At 39.2% G+C, this 21,885-nt stretch overlaps 1 protein-coding gene across 1 annotated transcript in view; it reads right to left on the minus strand.

Annotated features, from left to right (window-relative positions):
- Positions 1 to 417: 417 nt before the first annotated feature.
- LOC115646637 (cadherin-7) overlaps positions 418 to 21,885 on the minus strand; it is a 111,031-nt gene continuing 89,563 nt past the window's right edge. Inside the window, exons 8-12 of the mRNA XM_030552678.1 lie at positions 18,169 to 18,305; positions 17,042 to 17,163; positions 14,695 to 14,812; positions 11,480 to 11,731; positions 418 to 2,999 (exon numbers count right to left, since the gene is read on the minus strand). Coding sequence (XP_030408538.1) covers positions 2,506 to 2,999; positions 11,480 to 11,731; positions 14,695 to 14,812; positions 17,042 to 17,163; positions 18,169 to 18,305 — 1,123 coding nt within the window. The 3' untranslated portion in view covers positions 418 to 2,505. The remainder of the gene's footprint in view (positions 3,000 to 11,479; positions 11,732 to 14,694; positions 14,813 to 17,041; positions 17,164 to 18,168; positions 18,306 to 21,885) is intronic.

The raw sequence follows: 21,885 nt of genomic DNA on the forward strand, positions 1-21,885 counted from the left end.
ATTGTGTAATGAAAAATGAATACATGCAAGAATTTTCAGTGCATTAAATAAAGTGGAACAGATTTCTTCCAATAGCAAAAGCAAGGCAAAGCTGACACATTTTTATGAGAAAGGGGATATACTTTGTTTTTATAAATATAAAACAGGAAAAAAGCAAGACAGTTGTGCTGTTTACTTAAATAACACTGAAATCTCCTTTGAGTGATATGTGCTAAAATCAGCATTTTGACTTCATAATCCAAGTGCATGAATTATTTTATCATCTCACCAACAAGGAGATTATTATAAAATTGTTCTCCCATCACCTTGTTCATTTAACACCAACATAACACATTACTTTTATTGAACTGCACACGTTTGCTACTTTTTTCACTTTCTTTTATTGAAAATCTTACATATGTGACTAAAAGTCATGGGTAATTATCTTTCAGTTCCATTACAAAATCGGTCATCTATCTATCTATCTATATATCTATATATATAGATTTAATACAACTATAAGCAAATCTACTGAATCATGAAGCAATGATTGTCTACACAAATGTTATCCAAATTAAATAACTGTTTGCAGATGATCAAAATTATGTTTTGAATGAGGCTGAAGGCCACTTTCACATAGTTAATTGATAATGCTGGATTGCAAGAATTACAAAACCTTGAGGATATTTTCCCCCATCCCCATGTGCAATCCATACATTAGAATTCCACTTTAAGGGTCCTCTTTTCAGAAAGAAGCACTTTCAGGGTGAACCTCATCCACTATGGAGTGACTACTCGCTGCATACTTAGGCCCTAACCCTTCAACACTTATGCATGCCTCTGAAGTCCTAGCGGAGTCAAGTCATTGGAATTTAACACATGAATAATGTTTGTAAGGTCAGGGCCTTATTTAGGAACTCATCTACATATGCTTCCAAAAGAAAAAAAATGGAAAGAATATTAAAAGAAAACGTTATTGTTACTTGAATATATGCCTTATTTTCTAATAATAAATCATGAAAGATGAAGTATAAATATTGTCAGAATTATAAAAAAAAGTTTTATTCTAAGAAACCCTACTTCAAAATTGTACAATATTTTAAGCTACTGCAATTGTCCTTCTATTTTGGCACTCCTGAATCAGTGTAGAAAGTATGTGTTGTGAAGTTAATTCCTCTGGGGAAAATACTTATGTGAGTCAGGATCAAAAGATGGATTCTGGAGTTTATAGCATTACATTGCTTAACATATGAAAGAAAATTTTAACTGTCTTTTACTGTGATTCATTAACAGCAAAAAAGAAGGGGAGAAAAAAGCATGGTCTTTAAAGTCTTCCAAGCTCATAGGACATGTGACCTTGAAAACTAAATCTCGCACTAAGGACACTCCCAACTACCTCTGAGGCTTCTTTCGAGAATGCAATGTACAAATATTTTATTCAAATGCCTCAGACATGGTAATAGCTCAGAAGAATGACTGTGTGTCCTTGTAGCTGTGCTCCTTTCTGAGAGATGAATGGCAGGCTTGATTGCTTTAGTGTAATTTCGCCATTTCCATGCTTCATTTCCTTCATGTATCTGAGACTGGAGAAAAATCAGCATGTTCTGACAAGTCTAATACCACAAGGCAATAAAATGGACCTGAATTTAGCAGAGACTGGAGCTCCAAAATAAATATAACTCTATATGACAAATTAAAAAAAAAAAGATAAATTCTCCTGTACAAATCAGAAGAGATAATAAAAAATAACAAATAGACAGCAACTTTTTGCGTACCTACACAGGCATCACAAGACCGTTTTCAACTTTAAGAATCCCTTTCCATGTTTTTTATTTTATCTGGATTGTAAATTATTTCAATAAGTTGATGACAAACATTGCAGGTTTTCTTAGCATGGTTTGCAATTATTTTTGTTTGTTTTGATAGCCTAGGTATTTACATTTCTGATTAAACAGCCCTTTTAACCATCATCACCACCAATAAAAATATTCTGCTGGGTTTGGATTTTTGTTTGTTTGGTTTTGTTTTTTTGAGCAAACAAGCTGCATGCAACACTGTAAATAAAATTTGCCAAAAGATTTTGTATCAGAAAAGTACAATATATATTGTAAGACTGTTCTGAGTGGAAGATTGTGTTTGTTTGTTTCCTCTTCTACTTATCCCTTATTAGAGACTTTACAATCTAAACACGGCAGTACTGTGAAGGCATCTATAGGGTATCATTGGCTCACTGAAGTCACAGTGCACTACATATTCTTAGAAGTTAATTGCCTCTGCAGGTATATGAGGGTTGCTATCTATTTGGATATGGCTGAGCATCTCATTTTATCAAAAATGCCATCAAATGCTCAGGTTCTGTGTGGTCAGTGCAGTCCCTAGGACAAGTCTAATGAAAATATGCTTCACCAAGGCAAAAAAAACCCTAAAAGGTTAAAAATGGAAAAATATTTACAACTTGCCTTAGTCCAGATGTTGAGTTTTTGTTTTTGTTTTTCTTCAGTTCATTTACATAGAAAGGCTCCAAGGCTATGAGTAGAAGCTGTCAGGTCCAGTTCCGTACATATCTGCAAGTCGTTTAAAACGAGGCCCCCAGTCACTGAGGTAATCATAATTCTGATCAGAGTTTGAACTGATGGAATCTAAAGAGCTGAGTGACTCAGCCACTGAGCCATTTCCCTCAAAGGCATATGTCTGCAAGGAATCATATGGTGGAGCACAGGGATCCACATCAGCCTCTTTTAGTCTCTCCCAGATAAATTCCCTAAAAATGACATTATCTGGGATACTTTTAAAAGTTGGTCGGCTCAAGAACTGAATCTCGGGAGTCACATCCCTTCTGGTCTTGGTGTCTCGGATGATGTTGAGGTTTCTCAAGGCAGCCATATCAAAAGCCTCCGTGTCTTCTTCTCCACCACCTTCATCATCATATCTGACTATGTTTTCCCTGATATCTCTCTCCTCATCAAAAATTAGTGGCTCTTTTTTCCGCCGTCTCATGGTGACAATCAGCAAGACCAGCACTGGAACACAAAAGACCAAAGTTTTAGTGAAGCTGAAGTTTGAATTTATCCTCCACTCAGATCTTTCCCAGTAGTGGAACTATTCCTTAGTTTACACCATACAGATCCTTTCCTTATCCATGGAACACAATGTCCACATCATGCAGTTAGATTTCGAATCACCAGTAGGTTCTAAAATGGCTTTTAAACAAAGACCTTTTAGATATTAAAGAATCTATTTCTATTTCCACAGTAATTCTTCATCTTTAATGCTATATCCCACACTACCTGCTAAACATAAATTTAAGAGCCAGTTGAGGCTGATTATTACCATCTTACAGTCACAAAATGAAAAAAGAGACCTTTTTCTGAACTCCTAATTGCCCAAGCGGTAAAAGCACATTCATAAAGATACTGAATGGAGTTTAACAACCGTAGTTTGAGAATGGACTGAAATAAAGTATGTCACCATAGTTTCATTGATAAAATACCTGTTCCTTGATTGGGAAACTCTGAGTAGTTAAGTAATGTCTAATACAAGCCTGTTTTGAGTTCATGGATTAAAAGCATCTCTATATTAGACTGCATTTTGCTTTAATGTGCAAAATACTATAGTTGGTGCCTGTGAATTATGTTTAATGAGAATTGCAAAGGCAGCTTGTAAACACAACCCCTAAAGGTAATGCTTTAAAAAATTCTGATACTTCAGGTTTCTTTTTTTAAGCTTAAAAGCCAAGATTAATTTATAGAGACTGAGCCAAAGTACAAGGAGGAGATTCACTCAAGGCATATAATATACTTCCAACCATTTACAGTTTAAATACGTTTTTGGTAAACAAACAGGTACTATTCATAAACATAATTTGAAGGGACTAATGTGAATACTATATTCAAGTTTGAGAGATGACAGACTGTTACTCATCCTCCTAAAAATGATTATTTTATTTTAACATTGAAGCATCTGAATAACTTTGATGGGATTAGTGGGAGCTATAATTATACTTAAGGTTGTAAAAATCAAAAGACATTCAGTAGTAAAGCTGCTCTTCCACACTATCTCATAGCATTGTGCCTTGGTGCTATTTTAAAACTCTCCTACGAATATATTTTTATAAAAAAAATACATGATCCAAGGTTATATTCTTTGCTCCACAGCACTCATGTACTTCTGTTGGAGGTTACACAGACTTCCTGAAGGGAAAAATTCCTGAAAGCTAATTTAGATCAGTTTTGATTTAAAGGAACTCAGTTCTTCTTTAGGCTGATTCTTTGCATGCCATGCTTCTTCATGGACTGAACTTTTGTTTCAGAATTCAAAACACTGAATATAAAGTTTTATAATATAAGCAGAAGCACAACCAGATATATAGCGATATTAGGGCATACCACAATAAGAGTAGTTGAACTGAGATATTACATAATGAAATATAAATTAGACACCATTAACCCAAAAACATATTATGGGCATTAAATACATAAATAACTACCTTGGAACACTCCTCAACTACGTGAACTGTCCCCAGATATTCTCAAGTGTGACATCAATTCAGTACATAACGCAATATGGTAATCCTCATGAGAACATCTTTTCAGGGAGGTATTTTCTACAAAGATGTCAATATACACACAGGGCATAATTTAAGATGTGGGTCAAGTGGTAAAAATACCTAAGCAACTCAAAGCCATTCAGACTTCTATTCTGTTTAGAAGTACCACACCATCCTTCTTATGTAGCTTTTCCAGTCCAGTATCAAACTGGCCTACAGCACAATCAGACTTCAAAGACAAGTTTTTGCAGTTCCTTCCTGGACGCATTGTGTGCCTTCTAAAAGTAAGACTGAAACAAGTTTTCTTCCTGAAGTTTTCTCTTTTTGACAAATATAGTAAGCAATACATTATTTTTCATGTAGTAGCTACAGGGCATGCATCTAATGATCCATCTATTAGCAGATGCCTTGTGATTGTGAATTATTGCTGCACCAGCCTATATTTTTTGCATGACATCTACTGGCACAAGAAAGACATACATTACTTTAAGGCGGCACTGGTTTGATGAACACTATTCTGAGTCACATTTACATCAGTTTTAAATATTAGGAGTTTGACCTTTAAAAGGGATTTGAGTCATTTCCAAACATTTTTGTGTTAGCAGAATATATGTTTTGTTGTAAATTACGGTATGGTGAACATAATATGTACACTCCCTCTCTCCCTATACACGTATCTATCTATCTATCTATCTATCTATCTATCTATCTATCTATCTATCTATCTATCTATCTATCTATCTATCTCCTAGACACAATGGCTAAATTTCACTCATAACAGGTTTTCTTACTAAAAGTGATATTTTTAAATGAAAGACAAATTATGTCACTATCAGTGATAAATTTGTGATTTAATTTAAGATCACTATAGACAGAACTAAGGGTTTTCTCCATCTTTTAGTTCTTCTTTTATATTTTTTACCATGTCAGTGTGACAATTTTTATTGCCATGTAACAAGCACCTAATCACTTCTTTTACTCAAGTGTAAATGTGTTTTCACCCTCCTGTCATGCTGAGCAGACTTCATTTTAAGATTTAAATACCTGTTAATAAGTGAAAAATATGAAACTTAGTAGATATGCCTGCCTAGAGGTACAATAAAAATCAAGATAAAATGAATGTTTTATGTAGTATGCTTTGTACATCCCACTCTTGCTTGAAGCCAAGAAAAATATGAAGTCTTTCAAAAGGTTAAACATTTTAGCATTTAGATGGCTTTAAAAGATTATTAATTTCTAACTACTTCAGCAGCCATGAACAATAATGTTTAACCTCTAAATGAACAAAGCCTTAGCTGCATTGCAGGGACTGTGGAGATTATTACAGACCAAAACCAAACATCTGTGGTACCTAAAGCAAGCACGTCTGATTTAAAACGTAGTCTATTTCCCATTATGGCCTCTTTCCTTTCCCATGTTCATCACAGAACCAGTGATCAAGTGGTAAAGTGTGCCTGACTGACTAGAAAAGCTAATTTTATAGATTGTACAGTGGAAATAAAAGTACAGTACAAGCATTAGGTATAGATATTAACACTAAACAACCACACAGACAATAACATCACTGGTTGTTATATTTAATAAGCAAAGCAGCTAATACCAATTGTTACAAACAACTAAGCCATGAATAACCAGAACAAATAATGGCTGGGACTACACTTGGATTTTGTATCAATTCAACTAGCTTGGTAGAAAAAAGCCATTGAGTTAAATCATTACAATGCCCTTATGTGGATGCAGTTATACAGATATAAATATATTTATATCAGCACAGCTTGTTTGGGTACATTTTGTCAAAATCAGCTATGCTGATAATTGACACCTTTCTGTCACTGCAACCATAGTAAGGGTTATAACCGTTTACCTTAATCTGTTTCTGAACAAATATAGTTCAGTCAGTGGAAAAACTGTGCGTAGACCAGTCCCAAGTATATTCCTTTGTAAATCAGTGCCTCTCAAAGCCATTGTGAAATGTGTGTAAATTTGAAGTTCTCACTTACCTTAGTAGGCTGTCACCTAGCATGTCTCCCTGTCTCTGTTTTTGTTCTAGACTTTCATTTTGTACTCAAGACAATTGCTGTATCATTGTAAAGATGCAGTAATAGCCAACAGACAACCCAGAAGAGAGGACCACAAACAGGGCTATAAAGAACGGCATGCAGCTAATACCCACTGTCATACAATAGTCCCTTAAGCATGTTCTCTAATATAGCAATAAACCACACCAGGCTTTGAATTAGTTGAATTGGTTCATGCCTTGGATGTGTTATGAATCGTGAAGGTAAAGGCTGGATATCTTCAGCCATCTAAGAAATGCCTCAGTAGCATTCTAATTCATATACTCCTATGGCTAGTGCAATCAGATAGCTCTTGTGGCTAAAGTAGATTGGGACTAGGAGATCTGTTCCCAGATCTGCACAGGTTTTCTGGGTGACCTTGAGTAAATCAACCTGGCTTAAATTTTCAAAAGTGACTGGTAATGTTGTATGCCCAATTTGAGAGATCTTAGCAGGGGATGATTTTCAGAGAGCAGGTTCTTAGCACTAATCAGTCCCCCTTCAAGGTATCTCAGGTCGGGTATCCCAATATTGACTCACTCCAAAACACCATTTACTTAAAAAAATATAGGCCATAATCTCTTCATGAGTCAGTTTCACATCCTGTGTCCATCTTATCTATTTAGAATATAAGCTCTTTAGGACAGGGACTGTTTCTTACTATGTATTTGTACCAAAATTGCACAAAGAGTCGCATATCTCATTAGGACCCATGCATGGTACAATAATATTAACAATCAATAAACAATTTGTATCTACTTTTATTTTAATTTTTAAATCTACTTTTGGAAGTTTAATCATATTATTATATAATATAGCACATAGCAGTGTATATAATGAGGTACAAATACCTTTTTTTTTGTATGGGTTAGGAAAATGGGTGCTGATGGTGGGTTACCATTTCAAGTATGGAAGCTAAAAGTAGAAAAAGCACATTACTAACCAGACTCTGATTCTACTGCACTGCTGTTTCAACGTAATGGAAATTCCTGAGCTCTGGAAATAAGTTATGTGTAACTTTATGTACAAATAGTTCTTTTTGTGAGCTTTTACATATACATATTAAGTGCTTATTATAAAAACAATTATTATTGCATCTGTGAGATGTTAACTGAAAAATAAATTACACTGAATGAAATTACCATATAATTTTCAAAGGAGTTAAAGATTTCCTCTCTTATTTCTTAAAAGAATTATGTACAGTATAAAGTGAATGACACCCAGCATGGAACTTTTCATATGCTCTTCGTAGCATAAATTACAGCCATGTTTTTGTTGAAAACAACAGCTCTGCTGCAGAGTTGATACTGTGCAGCTTTTCTAAGTAATTGATTGACTATTGGAACTTTCTTGTGGAACACAGTTTAGAAATCAATCTTCATTAGTCAAACTAGAGGGAGAAAAGCTCACCCCTTTGGCCCCTCCACTTTGAGGCTCCAACTCTGACATTCACACAGGACTACATCTTCAAAGCCAGCTGTTTAACATGTACCTGCAGCTTTCCATGTAAGTATCAAAATGTGACTTTGTAGGCAGAAAGTGGTAATGGGCTCAGCTATGCAAATGTCCATTTGGACAAGCAAAAGTGAGCTTTGTGGGGATATTCAGATGGCCAGTTTTGAAACCCCACAAAATGCAGTTACTGCCAATTCTTTTGACACCTAACATCAACAGCCAGGCAGCAAGCAGCCATGTCCTTCATATGCCGCAGAACAAATTATTTAGATAATATGTTCTGAGATTCTCTCCTCTTCTCTTTGCCAGTGCTTATGAACAGTCTCCAAGGGATGAGAAGGAGCACTGTGGTGCCACAAGTTATCTGCTGCATTCCAATCTCGTTGCACTGAAGAGAATAAACAAGTTACTACCTGACAACTTGACAACTAACAAGTTGGGTCTCTGTTGAATGATTTCCCTAAGAAACACTGTCTTCTGTTTAAGAAACACACACACATACACACACACACAACAATCCTGTACACCATGAAATATTTTTTACAGGTCTTTGAAAATAACTGTCTCATTTATTTATATGCCAGAAATGATGGTATGTCAGTGTTGGGTGAAATGGCTTTCTATGAGTACAGAAATTGTATTTCTGTAAAGTACTTTGAGACAGATCCCAAATTGTGCAAACTTGTATTACTCTGTCAACTTCAACCAAGCAATGCCAATTTATACCAGATAAGGATCTGGCCCTTAGTCACTGATCCAAGTGTGCAAATATGGCAGGGCATGTGTTCAGGAACTTTCTTGAGTCATGCTGATGATCAGGGCAGTAATAATTTTTTCCATATGGCTCGATTCCATTTTTAACCTTATTAACCTTACATACTGTTCTTAAGTATTGACCAAGCAATTTAAGTACAGCAAAATAAGTAAAGAACAAACTTGAAAAGCTCCCTGCTTTGTCTGTCACAGGCTTAAAACACCAGAAACAAGAAACACTGCAACCTGTGTACAACCACTGTGTAAATTGATTGGGTTCTCCATACTGTTGTTGTTTTATTGTTCCGTTAACAGTGATCCAGGCAGTCTCTGCCTGTTAGTTTTGAGCCTGTCTGGGCAGTCCAGAGTACCAGAAGATATGATGTCTCAGGGAGGCACAAGGCATTCTTTGGGGAGGTGTGGCCTGCTCTCCACCAATGCATCAAATTAACTATGCAGGCTCCTGCAGGGAAGGAGAGGCAATAGACTTCACTTAGGCCATGTCTACATCTAAAATTTTGCAGCGCTGGTTGTTACAGCTCTATTAGTACAGCTGTATAGGGCCAGCGCTGCAGAGTGGCCGCACTTACAGCAACCAGCGCTGCAAGTGGTGTTAGATGTGGCCACACTGCAGCGCTGTTGGGCGGCTTCAAGGGGGGTTCGGGGAACGCGAGAGCAAACCGGGAAAGGAGACCAGCTTCGCCGCGGTTTGCTCTCGCGTTCCCCGAACCACCCTGCAAACCGCAGGGAAGGAGACCTGCTTGCTCGGGGGTTCGGGGAACGCGAGAGCAAACCGGGAAAGGAGACCAGCTTCGCTGCGGTTTGCTCTCGCGTTCCCCGAACCCCCCTGCAAACCGCAGGGAAGGAGACCTGCTTGCACGGGGGTTCGGGGAACGCGAGAGCAAACCGGGAAAGGAGACCAGCTTCGCCGCGGTTTGCTCTCGCGTTCCCCGAACCACCCTGCAAACCGCAGGGAAGGAGACCTGCTTGCACGGAGGTTCGGGGAACGCGAGAGCAAACTGGGAAAGGAGACCAGCTTCGCTGCGGTTTGCTCTCGCGTTCCCCGAACCCCCCTGCAAACTGCAGGGAAGGAGACCTGCTTGCATGGGGGTTCGGGGAACGAGAGAGCAAACCGGGAAAGGAGACCAGCTTCGCCGCGGTTTGCTCTCGCGTTCCCCGAACCACCCTGCAAACCGCAGGGAAGGAGACCTGCTTGTTCGGGGAACGAGAGAGCAAACCGGGAAAGGAGACCAGCTTCGCCGCGGTTTGCTCTCGCGTTCCCGGAACCACCCAGCAAACCTCAGGGAAGGAGACCTGCTTGCTCGGGGTTCGGGGAACGCGAGAGCAAGCCGGGGAAGGAGACCAGCTTGATTACCAGAGACTTCCTCAGGTATGCTGCGATACCTGCTTATTCCACGGAGGTCAAGAAAAGCGCTGGTAAGTGTCTATACTTGATTACCAGCGCTGGATCACCAGCGCTGGATCCTCTACACCCAAGACAAAACGGGAGTACGGCCAGCGCTGCAAACAGGGAGTTGCAGCGCTGGTGGTGCCCTGCAGATGTGTACACCTCCTAAGTTGCAGCGCTGTAACTCCCTCACCAGCGCTGCAACTTTCTGATGTAGACAAGCCCTTAGAGACTTCAAAGTAGCCAACCCCAGGAAGGGCACTGGATCCAATTGTTGTACACACAGTGGAGGAAACTACAGTAAAAGCCTATTGATTGGAAACACCTAAACTGATTCTGTATTTTAGCTACCTCTGCGGCTACGATACTAAACTGTGGACATTACAATCTCCCTACGCCTTTTGGGATAAAACGTTCACCAAGAATATTCATACAAACCTTGATCCAGCAAAGCACTTAAATATGTGCTCAGCTGGGGCCTCAAGAACACTGGGACTGCACCAGAATCTTGCACTGGGTGTGAAAAGATTAGGGAAGTTTAGTTTCCCTTTCTATTCCACAACCTTGAGTTTTTAACACTGTCACTGCCTAGTCAATTTCACTTCAGTCTCCACAGGGAAGTGAGAAATCCTGATACAACTAAGCTTCTAGTGTGATTTCACAATTTCAAAATCAGTTTTTCTCCCTCTTATCAAGTTTCAGTTTTGCCACGGAATGTAAAGTGCAACTGTGCTAACAGCTGCAGGTATAACAAAAGGACAGTGTGCAAATGCTATTCAATTAAATATGCTAATTCTCATCAAGAAATTAATTTGTGGCATTTGCTGTGTCTTTTGCTCTTTGCAAATCAATAAATATTATAAATGAGTATCTTTACAAGAAACAAACTATTGCTTATAAATATGCATATTATATATTCAGTAAGTAATGTGAATGCTACCAGCTATATTATGTTCAACAAGAGAGAGATTTCCATAAATCCATTTTTTCACCTGCAATGTCTATCTATAACTATTGTATTAGATGCAACTGATAATATTCCTTCTACCAGTACTTTCTGGCAGATTACCTTTGACATTATTTACCCAAATGTGAATAGCCAAACTAAATGGCTTTGTGTGGCTCATGTTATAAAATGCCTCTGTTGCTGGATTACTAGCTTTTTTTGCCTAAAGAAAACTGAAGATATAAAGAATAAACAAAGTGTGTGTGTGTGGGGGGGGGTTGTTTGTTGTTACTACTGTACTTTGTGTGTAAATGAACAAAACACCAAGGACATACCTAATAATGTCAGTACACAAGCAAGTATTGCTATAAGTGCGCCAGTGCTAAGTCCTGCAGGCAAGATGTATGCTTCCGCATTGCATGTTTGGGCTATGCCGTCGGCATCACAGTCACACACTCTGATAGTGAGGGTATTGGTGCTACTAAGTGAAGGTGAGCCACTGTCCACAATGAATATTGGCAAGTAGAAAACAGACTGTTCCTGCCTCCGGAATCCATTTCTCCTGGTTAGCACAGATGCGGTGTTGTCTACAGGAAGAAAAAGACAAGTGTAAGAAACTCAGAATTTTTAGAGGAATAGTCCACAGTAAAAATGCATTTTTTTCTGATGGACTTTAAGTTTTATATTATTTTATTAACCTCTATTTCCTGGTCCTCCACCATAAGGACCTGCAATGATATGATCTGCTTGAGGTTCTAGTTCTAGCTCATGCAAACACCATTAAAGCCTATATTTACCAGTAAAACTTATGCTGGAATTGTGGAGACCTATAAACTTTAGTCACACTTGCAGTGCCACATTCACGAAGCAAAATCCCAGAACGGGTGGGACACTGTAAATGAGATGAAAAAGTTTGTGCTTCACTTGTTACTTTAGGTAGCTATACGGTGTATCAACACACATTTCACTTCTAATTTTACAGGCTCTGTTTCCCCACCCTAAATGTGCACTGATATTAATGGAAGTTAGATTCACACAGGAAGAGGAGACAAGGAGAATAAGCCTCTGAAATCCACATTGTCACAGCTTGGGTCACTGTGTATGACTACCACAGGCACCCCCCACCCCTCCACAAAAAACAAACAAAAAAACGATGGCAACCACACACACAAACACATATTTGTGTGTGCAAATGCACAATTAGGTAATAGCACATCTAATTATTTGTCTGCATGCACAAAGACCCATTAGTGTACACAAATAATGCAAGAATCTGCACGTATAATGGGAGTCTGCACTTTTTTCAGGCTTACTCGGTGTACAGGAGTTTAAAACTGATCTAGAAATGACAATTAGTTTATATATTCAAGGTTACAAGTGAACTCCTCAAAATGGTGCACCGAGTAGCTTAAAGACATATGCAATGGAATCAATCACTTCAAAATCCATAATCACATCTCAGGTATCTTTCATAAGAAAATGAAAAGCTATATAGCCTCTAGTGACAATAAAATAGTAGAATAGCTGAGATTTAATTAACAGCTCACAAGCACTCAAAGATAGGTTTTTAAAACTTAATTAAGCTGCTCAAATAGATATGGCGGTCACAACTGATCTGTAATGTTTAGTACTACGTTTTAAAAGATATAAATAATAATTTTTCCTCCTGAATAAAGACAGTGAGAAATGACTATTTGCTGACGGTTCCTACTGCACTCAACAAATAAATGGATAATAAAGAATCAAACCTGTATATTTGGCAGGTATTTAAATTTTAAAATATTTTTTATTAAACGTGTTCTAAAATATATTAAAACAACTGAATAGCGTATTAGTGACTTGTTTTGTGACTTTTTCTTTTTCTTCCCCATTTTAAAGTTTCAGTAGTTCAGAATAACACATAATTAATTTACTTTTCCTAATAAACAACAAAATGAACACTTTGTGATCAGTAAATACTTGTACCCATGCTTAACTGTTCCACTGAATTCAACAAGGCTACCAACATACTTAAACTTAAGCATATGCTTAAGTGCTTTGCTGAATTGGAGCTTAAAGGCCCAGATGTTCCAAGAGTGATGCACAAAAGTGTGTGTGTTTGTGCAAATCCTGACATGCAGGTATTATTGTCTCTCTGTGGTACATATGAAAAAGTACATATACACTTTTGCCCACACCCATTAGAAAATATGAGCAATTATTTCTGAGCACCCAAGTCTGGTAAGTACAAAGTTAGATAATCAAAAAGGGACAACTTCTGCCCTAACACCTCTGTTGACTTTATTGCTGTGGCATGGGGTGTATTGATCTAGATTGTATGTTCTCTGGGGAAGAGACTGTATTTTTACAATATTATGGCACTTAGCACAATGTGTCCCAGAATCCTGCCTAGAATCTCAGAGGGCTAATGTATTCTAAGTAATAATATTAATAATAATAATAAATGCATTCAAGTCTTTAGGTCATGATCTAGAAAATCACTTCAGCATATGCTTACTTGACTTCACTATTATTGTTAATATAAGTAAAGTTTAGCACATTGGAGAAACAAACTATGGACAGCTGAATAAGGTTCTTTATCAACAGACTGATTTTTTGTATTGTGGTCCAGGAAAGACACTTCATTTCATTTTATATTTAGTTTGTATTCTTATTTTTATTCAGGACAAAAGGTGAATCAAAGTGTGGATACAGTTTGAAAAATAGTCCATACCAATAGTGCTTTTTCACTCAGCATATGTTTAATCATTTATTTTATTAACAAGAGCAACTTTTTTACTCCATTTCACATTGCAGAGCAAATAGAGCAATGCAGCAGTGAGATGGCTATTTTATTCTATTTGCTTCAACTATTAGCTAAGCAGACTGACAATGTCCAGCTGCCATACATATATAGCAACTAATGAGAACGCCAATTAGGAGTGTGTTCTCATCTATTTTCAGTGGAAATGTGATGTCAATGATGGTCCTTTGTGTAGATCTTCAGGGAAATACAGTCCTAGACAGTATGTGTAAATATTGTAGGCAGCCTAAAAATTGAGCACTCAGCCTTCTCCTCTAAAAACATCATTCAGTTGCTGAAAAGGTGGAGGGGTTTTTTTCCAAAGGAATTCTCATTTTGCCATGTCTTTGGGGCTCATTTCTTTATGCCCTGAGTTATATTAATAAAACATGAGGCCCAGGACATTTTTCAGTCACTGCTCCCAAAGTAATATCTAATTTGGATAAAGACCTAGAATACAGAAAAAAAGTGAAAAAAGGCACTTGGAAAAAAAAAAAAGATTTGAAGCCCCGCGGTTTAGCTCAAGGCTCAAAATTATTTAAATAAAAGTTTTTTCCTCTTGACAGATAATCTCTAGATAAAAGCTATTTTGCAGGGTTGATTGCTCTTAATTAATGTCCTCACTGGCAGGGAAGTTCACCCAAATGATAATCACCATGTGTCTGAAAATAGGGTGGTGGTCACCAAAGGCATCTAAGTCAGTGCTCACCAAAGGCACCTACTAAGTCAGTGCTCACCTACGGCACCCAACCACATTTATATTTTTACCTTTGTTGTCTTGCAGAGTAAAGTTGTGGTTATTTGCTGCTTCTGCTGTCAAACTGAAGTAGAACTGGTGACCGCTGGGTGGATCATCTTTATCAACAGCACTGATTTTCTGGATCACCTGAAACGAGAGAGTTAGTTTGAAGTTACATTGGGTTTTATATTTTATATAATACAAAGAAATAATACACACATGCCTTATACATACAGTGCTCATGGTCAAGTGATAAATTGCATTTGTCATGCACCTTCAGCCACCTGACTTGCATTCTGCCCCCAACACCTTGTTCTAACATTTCAACCTCGTAAGCAATTTTAGACACCATTAACTTTCGTCTCCCATCTCCCCACTGAAAATGGTGCAAGATAAATACTTTTCCTTTCCTTCCTCTACCCCAAACTGCACTGGCCTGAGGCATTATGTGGCCAATATTCATCCAGTTACAGGTTAAGATCTACTACATCACCACTCATTAGGGCTAGGAATAAGAGTTTTATAGTGTTGGAAAGGGGACACCTTATGTGTGAAAATAACAGTGGATATAATCTAGCACTAGAGAAAGAGAGACAAGCCTCTCACAGTTATTTGTGGGTGCAATTAATGCCACATTGTGTCTGCAAACCACAGGTGTAAAAGTAAAGGCCAGATTTTAGAGTTAATTTAGGATGAGTAAAACAGAATTGAGTATTAACTTAATCAACATATTCTGAAACATGACAAACCATACAAAATATAACAGACTAGACCACGGATCGGCAAACTTTGGCACGCGGCCCGCCAGGGTAAGCAGTCTGGTGGGTCGGGCTGGTTTGTTTACCTGCCGCGTCCGTAGGTTCAGCCGATCGCAGCTCGCACTGGCCGCGATTCACCACTCCAGGCCAATGGGGACAGCGGGAAATGGCAGTCAGCACATCCCTTGCCTCACACTGCTTCCTGCATCCCCCATTGGCCTGGAGTGGTGAACCCCAGCCAGTGGGAGCCGTGATGGGCTGATCCTGCGGATGCGGCAGGCAAACAAACAGGCCTAGCTCACCAGGGTACTTACCCTGGCAAGCCGCGTGCCAAAGATTGCCAATCCCTGGACTAGATTTGGGCTGCGAAACATTTTGCTGACGTTGACTGACGTCTGCAGGCCCGGCCCCCGGCAGCTCCCAGTGGCCATGGTTTACTGTTCCCAGCCAATGGGAGCCAAAGGAAGTGGCAGGCCACAGGGATATGCTGGCCACCACTTCCTGCAGTGCCTATAGGCTAGGAACAGCGAACCATGGACATTAGGAGCTGCAGGGGGGTGTGCCTGTGGATGGTCAATGTCAGCAAAATGTCTCATGGCCCGCGATCAGATTATCTTGATAGGTTGCATGCGGCCCATGGGCCACAGGTTGCCCACCACTGGACTAGATTCATGTCGTTGATGTTTATAATTTGTGAGTATGTGGTCATGAGTATCTGGACTAATTATTTAGAGCCAGGAACAGTGTGAGCAGATACTCATATGTAATTTGGTCAGTCCATCTTAATTCTCATGGCTTACAAGACCCACGCTGGGTTCAGTTCTAGGTTTCTTTTGAGCAAATGCGGCTAATTATGCTAATTTCTGTTGTAATTTTAAATTTTGTTGTAATTTTGAAAAATGGACAGAACAGTGATGTCTTTCATGAAAGAGGTGGAAGGCTGAGACTCTGGGAGATAGCACAGAGGTGGAAGTACTTCATGCAGAATAAAACTACTTCCAGTTTTTTAGGGGGTAAGAGGTTGGAGCAATGTGAATGGATCTCTTTGGGTCTGATTTTCAGAGGTACTTAGAACAAACAAATCCAGTTGAAGTCAATGTGTGCAAGGGGTGCTCAGAACCTCTGAAAGTCAGGCCTTGTGAGGGCAACCTTGTGCAAGTTCTAATACAAGAGAACTGTCATAGGGGATATTGTGGCCCTGAGACCCCTTTTTTCTAACTCAGCCAAACTTGTGCCACCCACATTTAAGTTTTAGGAGTGCTAGAGGATATAGGACTCAGTCATGTGAACTGCTGAGCACTCTTACTTCATAGTGGGAATTAAGGGTGCTCATCCTTGCACAGAATCAAGCTCGCATAGCATCATTTTGCTATGCAAGGACATCTGGAGTTTTACACGGCTTGTGCACATCTAATTTTTATTTCTGCAGCTCTTTCACCGTAGCCAGTATGGTGGAGTTTTTAGACTTTGTTTAATATTTGTTTATGCTGTGCAGCCATTCCAAAGTGTCGTTTGTATTGCAATAAGCTAACTGTCTTTTATCTTAAAGCTGGCATCATTTCAAAAGAAATTACTGTCTAACCAATGTGAATAAACATCTGGAAGTACTGATCTGCACCTGGCCAGGCTGAGCATTTTCACAGACAGTGGTCTCGTACTCCATGGCAAACTCGGGGGCATTATCATTGATGTCAAGGATAGTGATGGCCACATATCCTCTCCCAATCTGTGCTGGGTTCTCTGTGGAAAACAAACAAAGGCATAAACAAACACATAAACAAACAGCCTTTACAAGTTCTTTTTTTTTTGATCAATATGCCTTTCATTTGCATTTTTTCTTGTGCACAAACCTGTCAAAATGAATTAAAATACCCCCTAGAAATATAATGAAAAATAAACTCTAGGGTAGAAATCTGGCCTTTTTTCTGACAATGGGAGTTTTGCCATTTACTTCAGTGGGATAGTATTTCACCGTAGGGGTCAAATTCAAATTCCAATGTATAAACCTCAGGAGCAAAAAGTCCCTGGGGTGATGGGAATAAGGTGACATAAAAACCCTGCCATCTCCTGTGGGCTCACAGCCAGTCAGCATAGTACCATTCACCTAGGATGGGGCATGATTTGAATGGATATGAGATGCATTTATTCAGTTAATTCCCCTCAGTAATTGAGGGGAGCCCATGACAGAATGTATGGCTTCCCTGTAACTGTGGGAAGCATAAAAAAGTACCATCTACCCACCCAAGTCAATCTCCTTGCAATTCCATTACTATTAAGGGTGAATCTAGCTCTAGGATTTAGCACTTTTACTTGCAGACATGGTGTAATTCATCTCAAATCTGAATTACATCCCCAAATTGAAGCAATCATGGATTTTAGCAATACGGACCTATACTTTCTACTGGTATACAGGACAATTGCTAATCTATGGCAAAAGGGGTATTGCACAGTAAACTGATAATCAGAGTTGAGAGGACATGTGTCTTAATAAATAAAACACCTGTCTGCAGTGAGACAGGCCTAAATGACTGCACAAAGTGTGAAGCAGAGCAGGTGTTAGGTAGGTATCTATCTATCTATTTATCTATCTATTGCTTATTCATAACACAGTCCTCATCACAGTATCTATAATAAGATCTAAGATCTCAATTTTCATATTTTTATTCAATGCCATCAAGCAATTATTATGATTGAACCTGAAGCTTTTGTTTCTTCTATGTATAAAACCTTTAAATTGTAACTTACGACTCTCCATAGCCAAGACAGTGATGTTATGAACAGCATTAGTTTCTCTATCCAAAGACTTGGCAGTTGTAATGACTCCAGTGTTGGCATCAATATTGAAATATCTCTCCAGGTCTGTGTTTCGGTCGATTGAGTACCTAGGTGAAAGATTAAAGAAAACTTTTGATTTATGTTCAACTATAGTTTGTTAAAATGTTTCACTAATTTCTCACTAGATAAAAAGAGCACTCATTGTTTCCCTCTTTTTAGATGCTTTTTCTCCAATATCGCTCAGGTTTCCTGGAAGAAACAAAGCTGTATATGCAGCCTCTCAATGCTACAAAGTGAACGGTGCTGAGAGATGCTGGCTCTGTTCCCATACACATTGCCTTCTTAAGTTAGGTTACAGATATTGCCTTCTTTTTTCTTACTTTCTTCCTTAAGGTAGCCATTCATTTATTCATGGAATAGCATATTCCTGAACCCAACCTAATGTGAATGACAATCGGAAGCTTGCCATAGGGCTGTATCAAATTCATGCAGCTCCCAGCAGAGCTGGCACTGAGGGTATGTCTACATCTACAATTTTGCAGCGCTGGTTGTTACAGCTGTATTAGTACAGCTGTATAGGGCCAGCACTGCAGAGTGGTCACACTTACAGCAACCAGCGCTGCAAGTGGTGTTAGATGTGGCCACACTGCAGCGCTGTTGGGCGGCTTCAAGGGGGGTTAGGGGAACGCGAGAGCAAACCGCGGGGAAGCAGGTCTCCTTCCCCGCGGTTTGCTCCAGTGTTCCCCGAACACACACCCCCCCAAGCAGGTCTCCTTCCCCGCGGTTTGTTCTCGCGTTCCCCGAACCCCCGTGCAAGCAGGTCTCCTTCCCAGCGGTTTGCTCCGGTGTTCCCCGAACCCCCGTGCAAGCAGGTCTCCTTCCCAGCGGTGTGCTGTCGCGTTCCCCGAACTCCCGTGCAAGCAGGTCTCCTTCCCCGCGGTGTGTTGTCGCGTTCCCCGAACCCCCCTGCAAACCGCGGGGAAGGAGATCTGCTTGCACGGGAGTTAGGGGAACGCGAGAGCAAACCGCGGGGAAGGAGACCTGCTTCCCCGCGGTTTGCTCTCGCGTTCCCCGAACCCCCCTGCAAACCGCGGGGAAGGAGACCTGCTTGATTACCAGAGAGGCTTCCTCTGGTATGCTGGGATACCTGTTTATTCCACGGAAGTCAAGAAAAACGCTGGTGAGTGTTTACATCTGATGACCAGCGCTGGATCACCAGCGGTGGATCCTCTACACCCGAATTTCAACGGGTGTACGGCCAACACTGCAAACAGGGAGTTGCAGCGCTGGTGATGCCCTGCAGATGTGTACACCTCCTAAGTTGCATAACACCCTCACCAGTGCTGCAACTTTGTGGTGTAGACAAGGCCAGAGAGGAACAGAACTTCTGTCAGTAGTGGAAGAGCTCCTGTCTTCTCTGTGCGACAAGGCTGGGGAAAAAATGCATGGAGGAGTTCAGGGGATTACATGTTCAACTGCCAGCTCCTGGTGCTTTATTGTCATTAGACAAACACATTGAGTTTCTTGGCTTAACATATTGTTTGCTAGGAAGGGAGAGACAGCTCAGCAACAAACAGAAAACAACACAGAGGAAAGGGAGAACCTGTCCACTGTTTACTTTTTCTGTGTAAAAATGGGAGATGGGATTATGCAGGTTTAGGTTTGCTAACAATGATGCCTTGACATACCATTTTTATTTACTACTCAGTGTGAGTTAAAGAATCATCATCTTTTCAAATGTTAAAATTACTGTCATGACAATGCAACTACTTAACTTTTGGTATACAACTGATCAAACCTTTTAAAAATGTGGAAGGTCAAATTACAGTAGCTATCTCAAAGAGATCACTTGCCAGATATAATGAAAATATACCATTATGCATTTGTATTATATTGTACTATGCCAGTTAGTTCTGTGCTGTAGTACATTGCTTTCATTTGTCCCTTTAGATTGCAAGTTGCCTGGAGCAGAGACTTGTTATACACTTGGTGTTGCTTTACTATATAATATTATTGACTGAGGGTGCTACGTCAACAGAAGCACTAATGAAAACTTTTTGACTTCCATCATTTAGAACTTTCCCTCTCTCATCAGTAAACACTCCTTTTTATTTGATTGTATTTCCTGTCTTTTCTATTTCAATTTTTCCTTTTCTCCATGCCAGAACTGCTGTGTATTTGGTCAGCAGTGCTCATCAACTGTTTCATGGCTGGCATGTTATCCCTAGAGAGTATGCTGTACCTGTCACTTTTGCAATGCAGTCAGTCTTCCCCAGTAGCAGGGAGTCAGTCCCCTGCTAAACTCCAGGTTTTCCAGTTATTAAAACTATCACTAAGCAATCTGATGAGCCAAAGATTTACTGTTTTAAAAACAATGGATTACATAAATTGCAACACATATGTGTAGAACAAGAAGAAAAATGAATGTTCTATAAACATTCTGAAAAAGAGAGTAACATTTACTTACAAGTACTGCATCCATACTCAAATTCTAAAAATCTATTTCAATGTGATTTAATCTTTTAATTCCTGACTATCAGCTGTATTTGAAAATTAGTCAGGCAGGTCCTTTGTCAAAAATATTTCAAACCTCAATAATTCCTATTACCTTTTGAGATAACCCCTGCTTTTCTTACCGCATCCTCTATTTTTCTTAGATGTCAAGGTTTAGAAGTGTCTACTCTTATAAGCATACTATCCCACCCAAAATTTCAAGACATTTCCAGCCAATTCAGTTCTTTAGTCAAGATCAATTTTCCTTCTTGGAACATATATTGTTGAAATAATCATCTAAACTTACTAAATGGCTGTTTTATGCTCTTCCAATCCTGGTGAGTCTGATCCTTGATGTAAATTATAGCAGACTCAGGACAGATCTAATTTATATCAGAAGTTTCTCATGGCGTGATTTTGTCACCCAGGGATTATGATGTCATTGGCACACCCTGGCTATTTCCGTATTGTTTTCTCCAATCACACCCCCTCTGTGGAGCTGAGCTAATACCTGATTTTTTGGTTCACATGTAATTCTGAAAAGCTGAAAAAAAAATTGTTTCGGGACAAATTTTCAGAAAATTGAAATATCAAATAATAAAATTTAATTTTCATTGTGAACAGTATTTAAACATTTTTATTTAATTAATAAAATTAAAGGAAATTTCAAGAGGAAAACTCATTTTGAATCGAAAAATCAAAAAAAAGTTTTGTAAATGTTGAAACAAAATGTTTCAAAGAAAGGGTGGTATTTTTTTTTACACAAGCAATCTGGTGAAACAAATGAATAAAGAACAGGAGTACTTGTGGCACCTTAGAGACTAACAAATTTATTTGAGTATAAGCTGTCGTGGGCTACAGCCCACTTCATCGGATGCATGCAGTGGATAATACTGTATTTTCCACTGCATGCATCCGATGAAGTGGGCTGTAGCCCACGACAGCTTATGCTCAAATAAATTTGTTAGTCTCTAAGGTGTCACAAGTACTCTTGTTCTTTCTGAGGACACAGACTAACATGGCTGCTACTCTGAAAACTGAAATGAATAAGTGGACCATTTTGATATCGCTGAATCTGCTTCTTTTTGCAGAAAAAAGTTTTATCTGAAAAATTTTGGCCTGATCTACCCTTGAGTCCTACACAACCTTGAGATGCCTGGAGAGATCATCAAGATGCCAATTAAGCTAGTTTTA

This window comes from Gopherus evgoodei, chromosome 2 (genome assembly GCF_007399415.2).
Source record: "Gopherus evgoodei ecotype Sinaloan lineage chromosome 2, rGopEvg1_v1.p, whole genome shotgun sequence".
NCBI classification, from domain to species: Eukaryota; Metazoa; Chordata; order Testudines; family Testudinidae; genus Gopherus; species Gopherus evgoodei.